The sequence below is a fragment of the Rhea pennata genome, chromosome 7, assembly GCF_028389875.1.
Source record: "Rhea pennata isolate bPtePen1 chromosome 7, bPtePen1.pri, whole genome shotgun sequence".
Taxonomy (NCBI): Eukaryota; Metazoa; Chordata; class Aves; order Rheiformes; family Rheidae; genus Rhea; species Rhea pennata.
The window spans coordinates 13,758,020-13,768,760 of NC_084669.1; the positions used below are offsets into that span (position 1 = coordinate 13,758,020).

General features: G+C 41.2%; 1 protein-coding gene across 8 annotated transcripts in view; it reads left to right on the forward strand.

Moving 5' to 3' along the window:
* STN1 (STN1 subunit of CST complex) overlaps positions 1 to 4,157 on the forward strand; it is a 46,041-nt gene extending 41,884 nt beyond the window's left edge. For all 8 annotated transcript variants that reach the window (XM_062580216.1, XM_062580214.1, XM_062580215.1 and 5 more), the window contains one exon: positions 189 to 4,157. In XM_062580216.1, the coding sequence (XP_062436200.1) occupies positions 189 to 346 (158 nt within the window). In that variant the 3' untranslated portion in view covers positions 347 to 4,157. The remainder of the gene's footprint in view (positions 1 to 188) is intronic.
* Positions 4,158 to 10,741: the final 6,584 nt, after the last annotated feature.

Consider the following 10,741-nt stretch of genomic DNA (forward strand, 5'->3'; position numbering starts at 1 on the left):
TCTCTTCCTTCTGAATACACTCATCTCTGCTTTAGCTTCTAGGTGATCTAATTTAGTGCCTAGGCATTCTTCATTTCTGACAGATGTAGTTTATTCATGATTAATCTGGATTATAATAGTTAATAGGAGGCAGTTAGAGACTGAGGTCTTTCCTCCATGCCTGGCTGCATTTTTCTTTGTTTCTGCAGATGCTGAAAAAGGCTGCCACTTCCTTCATGTCCTGAGCTGTGTTCGGCAGAGCTACAACCTCAGTCTGGCTGAAGCGGTGATGCACCGTGTCCTGGAACTGCTGGAGAGTAACAGTGATGTTGTCAGCACTATGGAAGGATACTATACGGCCTTTTAAAGAGGAAAGATAAAATACGTTAGCTCCTTGGCCGTTCAGGGTAAAGTAGGGAAGGAGTGGTTGAAACAGAACTCTGACATTGAAACGCTGATATTACCTAATATGACCTAGATGAAAAGAATAGCATCCTGATTCTGCTGAGGCTATTTTTGTCCATCTGCTGAGAGTAGTTATCCAAATACTTTGTCTTAAAATTCTTACAAATTTTTAGGACTAGAAGAAGTCAGTATCAAACTGATTCTGCATATCTCAGTCCAGCAAGGGAGCTGGAAAAGAAGCAAGGCCTCTTTGCTTTATGTATGTTATTCTCTGACTAGCAATAAGGTGTGACATAGCCCTCCCCACATTTACATCCAATTAGCCCTGAAGAGAAGTCAGTAATAAAGTGCTCTGTTTACAGCAGTGGTCACGTCAGGACTCGTCTTGCTGACTTAAAGACTGATCTTGTGATCTTTCCATATGGTAATATCTGTGGGTCTTTCCTTTATGTACGCTTAATAACAACTGAAGAACTACACGGAAGCAATCAGAGGTTTGCCTGTCCTTTCTGGCAATGTAGACATACCATATATGTATGTATGTTTTCCTGAATGTGCACAACAATCCTACTACTATAGTAGCCCCCACCTTCTTCAGAAAAGTAATATTCAGTAATACATCCCTTCCCCATCCTACAATTCACCCACTACTGGTAACTCATGTTTGGATTCCCCTAGCTACAGTGTGCGCTACCGATGCATGTTGCTGTGAGTTGTGTTCACACCAGAAGTCTCACAAATCAGCCATTGTTTTGCTGTTTATTTTTAAATTGCTTCCTACATCACAAATGATGAGCCATAAATCTGATGCTATGAAAAGAAAATGCCAAAGTCAGCAAGACACACTGTAATCTCAGTGTTCCCAGTTGTCTTTTGTGTCTTCTCCTTCATTGTCACCTTTGGGAAAACATAGCGCCTGGTGAAAGAACATTGGCCTTAAAGAAGCTTACCATGCAGGACATGCAGGACTCATCAGAACTCTGTTACGTGCCACAGTTCAAAGCCTGGAGCTGTTCAGTGTTTATGCTTACAGGCCTCACTGCTGCCAGGTCTTGTCTAAGTAATCTTTTTAAGTAATGGTGGGAAGGTGATACCTTTAACTTGAAAGTAGTGGAAAGGATTGAATGCATCTTTCCTCTCTACTCTGCTCCTTCCCAGAACTGTTGAAATAGCAGACTCCCAAGAGGGAGACCTAGTGGTAAAGGTCCTATAAGGATTGACATAGCAGGTAAAAATAAATCATACACACGAAGAAAGCAGTGAGTAGCCCCATGTGTGCCAGGTCTCTGGTTTGGTGTTATATTGTATGCCTCATTCCAAGCCATGGATGCAGTGAGATATGGGCTAAGAAAAAGGCATGACAAAGTTTTTGGCATTTGCATTCAGAAGCCTGTGGAAAACTCCAGCCTTAAAGAGATGGTGCATTTGTCCATAGTGTAAAACTATGTATGAGTCATTATTTCACTTTAATTTCTCTACTTGCTGCAGGGCTCAGGTTGGTTTCCCTCCAGACTGCCACTATTTCTTGCATTACTGGTGTGTTTGGGGCTAGGTACCATCTATTCTATAGACAGAGGAGATGGGGATTAAAAAAAGCATTGTAGAAGACTTTCTTTTTTATGAATGTCTCCGGAAAGCAGAGAAATAAGCCCATGTTCTGAGTGGGGAGGGAACTATAAATTACGCCTACAAAAAGGTCTGGCTGGTCATACTGCCACAAGGGACATGTCCTTTCAGATTTCTGCTCTGATACTGATCAATTTGAAGTGATGCTTTAAAACAAAGGTTGCCCATGGGAGAAGTTTGGGATATCGATTCTCATTTTAAGGTTCAGACTCATTCCAGGAGTTAACCATGTGTTACCACTTGGTTATGGACAAGGGGCCTACATGATATAAGTTTGGGGGTAGTCCAAAGGGAAAGCACGAGATGTCTTGGACAATAGGGATGAGCATGACATTTACTAATAACTGACTATGTCTAACTTAACATACTGACCTAGCTGGTTTTTTTGAAAGGTCCTGCTCTGTTAGCAGAAGTTGGTTTTACAGGAAAGGGTTAAATGAATACTGCCAGCTCCCTGAGAAAGGTGATCTCCTTCTCTCTTAGCTTAGAAGAGAGGAAGGCCCTGGTTCTCCTGGGGGTAGCAGCCAAGTGTGTGGGCTGGATGAGTTTTTGGGAGGAGCTCTGTGCAGCTGAGTCTTGGAGGGAAAGATAACCTTGAGACTGCATTGCTCTTTGGGGTCTCTTTAAAATAAATGATTACAAAAATCGTACAAAAATAGGTTTACATCTTGGTCCCTTGCAGATCATAGTTACGTATGCAGCCTCTGATGTGTTCCATTGCCTCCAACTTAGACTCTGCACTTTCTGCTTTTTAGATCTGCGTGTAAAATGTGTCTAAAACTCCTGGCTACCTTTTTTCTAAGCACTAGATGTTGGTGCAAAGATGCAATGCGTGCTTGTGTCTCTGTAATAGTTCCCTGCTTCTGTTGCAGTTTCAAAGTCCCAATCAACCGAAAAGCCCCAGAGAGGAGGTGAGAGTCTCAGGAAAGACAAATAAATTACCCTGAGAAGAACCTGTCCTTGAAAGTTATTTAAGCTGGTCCATGCTGGCAATGCGAGGGTCATGTGATGAAAGATGTGTCCTGTTGGAGATTGTTTCCCAGGAGCATGAAAAGATTTTTCTCATTTGGATTACCTTAGAGAAACAATATTAATGAATACAAGAGAACCTAGGGTTTTTATGTACATGAAAGGTTAAAATAAGATTAATGAAGGAGCCTAGTTTCGAGCTACGTTAATTCTAATTCTGAGTAACAGTATGGAATAGTTTTGTCTGAAATGTGCATACTTTGCTTTTTCCACAGCAGTCGCCCAGCACAGACTAACACTTACTCTGGTCTAGTGCGTTCCCCTTCTTGTACCTAAAGGGAATACTGCATGCATATGCCTGCACAGAAGTACCCTAGCTAGCTGTGAGAGCACAGAGCACAGTGAGTAGTTTGATTTACTCATTTACTCAGTATCTCTACAGTATGCTTCTGTGACAGCAGTCTAGACATACCCATGTTGGTATAAGTCACCTTTATGTAAGTCTAACTACACACACTGGGGCTTTTACTGCTAATAAACTGTCTCTCTGTTTAAAGATCATATCCTTAACCAAAAGAGTCATATCATGCACACTGTTAAAATTCTCAGACTGAGACCACACCTACAAAATATTGTGTGGAGCATTTAGTGAAAGCATGCATTCTAGTTTTGTTTAATTTAAAAACTTAGAGTACCACAACACAATCATTACTGATTTATAAAATGACTTTGAAGGTGGCACTTTAATGTAAAATTGACAAGTGAGAATTCATGTTGTTGAACTGCTGTATGGTCAGTTTTGGTTTCCATAGAAACAGTTATGGCAGTAAAAGGCAAGTAAGGTAAGTAAATGGAGTTTTTAAAGCAGTCACCATTTTTACGTTATCTTGAAAAGGTCTGTTTCCATAGAAATGTAGTGCTTGAGAATAAAAATTACTAAGGGATCATAATATTCTGTTTTAGCAAAATGTTTAGCAAGGTGTTTGCTTTTCTGGAAAGGAAACGAAAGGAAGAACAACTCTACCCTAAGTCCCTCTGGCTCTGCTCAAGTGGGAGAAGAGAGGAGGCTGCTTCACACCTCAGTTACCCACTTTTGTAAATCGAGGATAATGTAGTTCCTTATGCGGTGTAACTGCCAATTTTTGTTAAGATTTATCATTAAAGGCTCTTGAGAACTATCTGTGTGAGCTGTTAGAGAAGAACTTTGTGGTTGTGTGGAAACAGTTGAACAGATAGATGCTGCGATGGGACTTAGTTCTGCTTCCACTAGTACTTTCCTCTACTTTCAATTCATCTTTCTCTACTCTTGCTTCCATACATATTGCTTTGCCTGTCTGTTTTGCACTCCAGGTTCTTTGAGGAAATGATGGTCTCCTGGTCTGTATTTGTACAACGTATTTTTCTGAGGCCTTATTCCCTCTTAAGGTCTCAGGAAACCTTTAATACAAATAATGATGTCTTAAAAATAGAAGTCCGTGTCAATGATTTCTGAGGGTTTGTGTTCTCAAATCTTTGGACTGTAAGTTTGTATCCTTGAGGGTATGTGTATTATACAAACTACCTGAAAAATGAAGCTTTTTTGTTAAGGTAATAAATGAAAAAAGCTTAAGTTTGGCTATGTGACCTTAAACTGTCCCTTTTGTGGATCTCTTCATGCTTGTTTTTTCCAAAGATGAACACCATAAACAGAAGAAGTTCTAGTTTATTATTTAGGATAGGAATTCATCAATGAGTAGCCTGTAAGGCATGGAGGCACATGGGTAATTATGGGACAAAGTATTAGAAACCTGCTTAAGGAATTGCTATTTGGTTTACTTTGGGAGTAAGCAATCCTGTGGGGAAAAGATATGCCTAGCAGGAATTGTATCTAAATGGAAAGGGAGCAAGTTCAGATCTCAGTGACAACTTGAATTTTGAAACTTCCTGCCAGCGTGGTGCTATGTTCTTCTTTACTGTCTTTCAGTCAGGTCTCCACCCTCCCTCTCCAACCCTGGAGGCTAGTGGGCAAATAAAAGTTCAGCCATGTGAGATAAAGGAATAGTTATAACAGCAATTGGTTGCCATCCTCTAGTTGCCCTGGCATTATAGAAAGATTTCTGTGGATATTTGGCAGCAGGGAAATGCTGAGCTGGGAATCTCGGATTTTGTTCCCAGTGTTAGGCTCTGTCAGGCATAGAGTCTTTCCTCCTCCATTTTTTTCAACCTATTTCTGCTCTATACTCACTGCTCCGTAATTGTCTTTTTTTTTAGATCTTTCATTTTAGTCATAGTTCCATGGTTCATCCCTGTACCACAGATTCTGGTCAAACCTCGTCCCTCTGTACTTTGCTCCCTTTCTCTTTCTTAGCTTAAATATCCTCAGAGCCTCTGATACTGTCTTGTCACTGCTCTTTATTTCTATTTATGACACCCTGCCTAGCTGACATCATGTGTTCACAGTTTATTCAGCTTCTAGGAGGCTGCGCTTTGCTCCTCCTCTGTGCTCCAAAAGAGGCAGGCATCAACCTCTTTGGTCTAGAGCTCTCCTCTCCATATTGTTTGCAGCACGAAAGAGCTACAATTTCAAGGAAAATTCCCACACCCTTGCCTCCCAGCATCCTGGAGCACCCTCAAAGACGCCTACGTGTAGGTTTCTAGCAGGTGTCCAAGTGTGAAATACATATAATTAAAAATTCAAATACTTGCATCTTTCCAAAACCTGAGCAAGCACAAGCCATACCCTTAACAGAAGCCTTTTGCCTCAAGTCCGTGCTCAGATTTTATCACAGACAGGATCAGTAAAATTGGTGGTTGTTGTGGACTTTTAGTCTACTAGTTAGTGTGTCTACTGTCAGCCTGATTTTTCTAAAAAAAATTACATGGATGTGATTATACTTTGTTTCTGGGCATTCATCAACCTTTTCTATCTCACCATTGCAAGCAACTTGGTAGTCTGTTGGCCAGTTGTGTTACAAGTGGCTGAGAAGCCTGAGATATTATGGTCCTATGTGCTTCCAGAGAATAGATGCACTGGTAGACAAGGGAGGCCCAAAGTAGTGCCCATCCTGAGGGGAAAGAACAAACACGGTTATACACCAGTAGAGAAACCATGTACAAGACAGTCCCAAGAAACCTGTTTTTGTATCTTTTATTGCCATAAGAACTACTTCTGCAATGCTGTTTTGAGAAATGACGAGACTGTTTCTGCTGAAGTTTCCTAGTGGAGTTCACCCCAAGGTAGACATGGATGAGGGGAAACTGTGAATCAAACTGGTAAAATCTGGTAAAGATATAACATCTATGTCAGGGTACAGAGTTGAGAAACTGATTGTTAGGGATGCCAACCCCTCCCCAATAATATCTTTTAAATGTGCAATGGGGACTATAATAATCTAGTCACAGTAATTTACAAGTTGAAACCAGCCCAGATTAATGAGATTGCCTGAACATAATATAGCCAGGAATTCACTAGAGAAAGAAATAACCTAAAGGAACCATTTCCAGCAAATGCTGAACCACTGAACAGTGTGGTGCCAATTAACCTGGCACAACATGTCCTAGAGCTCTTGTTTCAGCTTGCTTTTTGTTATTGATTGGAAGAATGAACCCTCCTTTCCTACCAGGTACAACTGGAGCTCTCTGCTAGGCTAGCTGAGATGAGCAAGCTGTGAATCTGCAGCATGTAAGGAGCATACAATCTTTTCTTGCTTGGAAACTGGAGGAATGGCTGGAGCTAAGCCGCTGACTGCACAGAAAGTCTTCCCACCTCTGCTGTGGAGAAGGTAAAATAATCCACAAATGTATGTCACTGCGTAACAGCCAATATAATTAAATGAAGCATATGCTGAAGTCTGCTGGCCTGGGAAGTTCACAGTTCCTCCTATAGTAGAGACTTCTTCCAAATATTAAGGTGATATTTGGAAATGAGAGGGAGAAATCATTTCCCTCAAGTGCCTCCCTCAACAACTGAGTCATCCATGCCTTGCAGGCCTACTTGTTTCTCAAGTGTGCTTTTTTTGGCCAGGTATGCAAGGTGTTAGGGAAATGAAGAGGGTGCTTGGAGCTGGGCTTTTCTCCTGTTATCAAAAATGTCATTCACATTGAGAGCATAGGAGCTGTCCTTGCATGCATGTAAAATGTTCCTTTGCTGTAATGTCCACAAACTCCTGAACCATAAAAGGCCAGCTAGTGTTATCAGCCTCCACCGCTGACTGATACTGTCTTATTTTCTTCCCTCACCCGGTCTCCCCCCCCACCAATAATGTCTCTTAATTCCTGCTTCGAAGTAGTTATAATCCTTCTCTTTGTTCTTCAGTGAGTTCAGTGATCCAGGACAAACATAACAGGAGCAAACTGATACAGAGAGGAGTTTTTGTTGGAACTCTGAATGCAGGAAAGGATGAGAAATACAGAGGAAGCAGAGAGAGGAGGATTTAACAAAAAGCTGTTTGAAATTAGTCCCATTGACAAAAACTAAGGAATCATTGGCTAATGATGGTCCAGACATCTGTTTCAGGACAGGCAGCAGGTGTAACATATAATGAAAGCAAGGACTTGTACTACTTCATTTTCTGCAATTAGAAAGCAAGGGAGGAAATGAGGACAGGAAAAAAACTTGAGTAAAAGAACATTTATCATAAACACTTGGACAGATTTATATATACAACAATGTAATTCATGTGCTTTTCCTCATACTGTCCTTTAACAGTTCCTCTGTTCTGCATTATTTTGTCTTTTTTAAAGGACTGATCCAGATATTTACAGTTAGGTATTAAATAAGAATTGGCCACCAAAGTATCTTTGAGCATCAACATTTCTGGACAACGTAATGCTTTCTGGAGGTCAAGTAATGTTTGGTAGTTTTCTGAGGGGCAAAGTGTGACTATGCTTTTGCTGCTGTCTATAATGAAGCATGCATGGATCTTTTTTGTAAAGACAGTATACAACTTTGGTGAGCCAAGCAGGTGTGTCTCCTGCTTTTGGGAAGGCAAGAAATGCAGAAATGCTCTTTCTTTCGGAGTACTAGAGCTTTGAAGATGCTGCTGTGAATGCAACCTGAAGCTCAAAGGTTCAAATGTAAATCTTAAGGGGTAGATTGTCAGACTTGGGATATTTTCTTGCCTAGACACAGTATCGCTAACTGAAGGAAATTGCCCTAAAGGGAGAGGCTGCCCTTGTCTCATGGGTGCTCTACATCTGTTCAGCTCCCTTTTAGTGACCTGCCTGCAGAGGAAAAGAGCCACTTTTCCAGGGGCTGAGAAAGACTCTTATTAGTGAAATGGTCTTTAGAGTTTCATTCCTGGTGCTGCGTGGCCATGGCTTAACACATGCTTGTGGGATGGATCCAAATAAATGACTGGAATTAACTGGATAGTGTATCAGGCAGCGGCAGTGCTCCAAGCTGCAAAGCACGCCTACAGCAGGTCCTGCTAGAGAAACTATAGCTCTGCTTTCCATGAGAAGTTCTCTGGTTTTGGATGATCTCATCCTTTTTTCCAAGCAATAAACATCCTACACAGTATTTGGTTTTCCAGATATCACCATTAGTGCCTAGCAAAGTCTAACCTGGGGGTGACTGAAGAATATCTCGTGTATGCTCATGGGGCGATGTTGCTCGGAGGAGGTCCGGAAGTGCTCCTCCTAAAGAAACCTTTGCAAAAGCAAAGTGGGTTGCTCAATATGCATGAAGATAATTTAAAAGAAAAAGAAAAATTAATGCACTCTAGCGCTGAGTGGCAGGGGTTGCATGTTACAGATTTTTCTTTGTGGTGTTGAGCTTGGCTTTTGTCATCTGTGGTACGACTGCAGGTTTTACCCTGCAGTTCATAAGGTTTTATCAGTACGTTTTTACAATTCACAATCTACCTCTCAAATGTTCTAGTTTGAATATTGGCAGTTAAACTCTACAACCTTTTTCAGTGAATGTGCAAGCAAATAAAATTTTTGTTTCAGAGGGGGTTGAATGAATAAAAAGAATGAACAAGGAAATTGAAGCTTGAAAAAGGATTGGATGGGAATTCTAAATCTGTTAGTATACAGGACTCAGTGGCTATACATGTACTTAGAGGTACCATGGGAAGAAAATGCAAAGAAAGACTACTTCTTCCAACCTTTACTTTGTTTGTAACAAGCCAGATTGCCAAATATTTTGCAGAGATTGAGGCAGAAGCTGGTATCAAAATGTCCTTTTTTTTTTTTTAAACAACAGTGAAGGAAACTGAAATCAGTGACAGCATCTGTGAAGTAACCAGGGGGATCCTAAGCCAAACCTGTGATTAGCTGGATAAACTTCAGCTGTCTCAAACATATGCCTGAAATCTATATTATGCCTACAGGAACGTGTGGTTTGGGTTTGCTTTGTTTTATTTTTTAACAATGTCATGAAATATCCACAAAACCTTCATAACAGTGGAAAAGTACAAGGTGTACTTGGATGGAAAACAGTGTGCGATTTGCTACTACTATCCTAAACAGAACACGCGCATGCCACTATTGGAAGTCTTTCATCCGTAACTCCTGTAAGAGAGGCCTGAAAAATGACCGTAATTGTGACAAGATTAAATTCTAAGAGAACTGCCTTAAAAACGAGATAATCTATAATTTAACTAAAGAGGGTGAAGCATCTCTTTTATAATGTAGGTAAAAGCTGGATGCTTTTAGGAAAGCACTTGCGCTGCTAGCAGGGAAAATGATTATTTTGTTTTTTCTATTATGCTAGGTAGTGCAGAGGGGTTAATGGAGCAGCTCTCCCTGGGGAGGAGGCTGGTGGGGAGGAAGCATGCTACTGTGCTTAGGGGGTTGGTCTGCCGGCACTGCAGCTGGTTTCTTTGACTTTCTTGTGCCGCATTAGCTAGGCCTATTTACCCCCAATGTGAATTCTATTTGGAGAGCAGTAATCTCCCAAGAAGTCGACACACAGTTCACTTTTTAAAAACTGGGGAAAGACGATTGCATTTGGCTTTGTGTTTCAGCGCTTGAGATTTGAATGCCAGACAGGCTCTACTGTTCTTATCACTCTTATCAAAAGACATATATATGGAGACTGTGAAGTGGAAGAGCTGCATGGAAAGCAGCCCTTTTAAGACGCTGGAGTTCTGTAAGTACAGTAGCTCAGATGGGAGTGTAACAAAGGCTCTGTGTTGTGCTGTTGTACATCAGAGCCAAAAAAACCCCTAAGGGGCACATCTCTAGTGCCATGTCTAGCAGATTATGCATGCAACTCTAGTTGCCAGTAATGAGCTGTGTGGCTAATCTGTCATGCACTGCACTGAGACGTTCCCCTTCCCCCTCACGGTTGAGCTCCTGGGCCCGTTGCTTCCCCCGAGGTACTGAGCACCCTTACATGCTCTCAGGGCTAATGGGACAGGAAGACATTAAAAACCCAGAGTTCGTCTCAAGGGCAGACCAAGCTGCCCGCCTCTGGCAAATAGAAAATCAAAAGCAAGAATGAAAGGCCATCTTTAAACAGCACTTGAGCCACTACACAAAGAGTACTTGGGCTATACTACGCTAGTTAATATTCAGAGGATTTTACTTATCCGCAGTGATATGCCATGAATTAATAAGAGACAGCAAAAATGGTCCTAATGGAGCACAGAAAAGTCCATCCCTCGTTTTGTTTTCTCACTCATTTCATGATCCAAATGTTTTCAATTTACAACTCAAATGCTTATTTACAAAAAAATTGTCAGCATGACAAAATCCTCTCAAGCTCAAGTCATGTTCCTGTTCTGAGACTGTCACACACATTCTGTCATGTATCAAATTTTGCTGTAATTGGAGC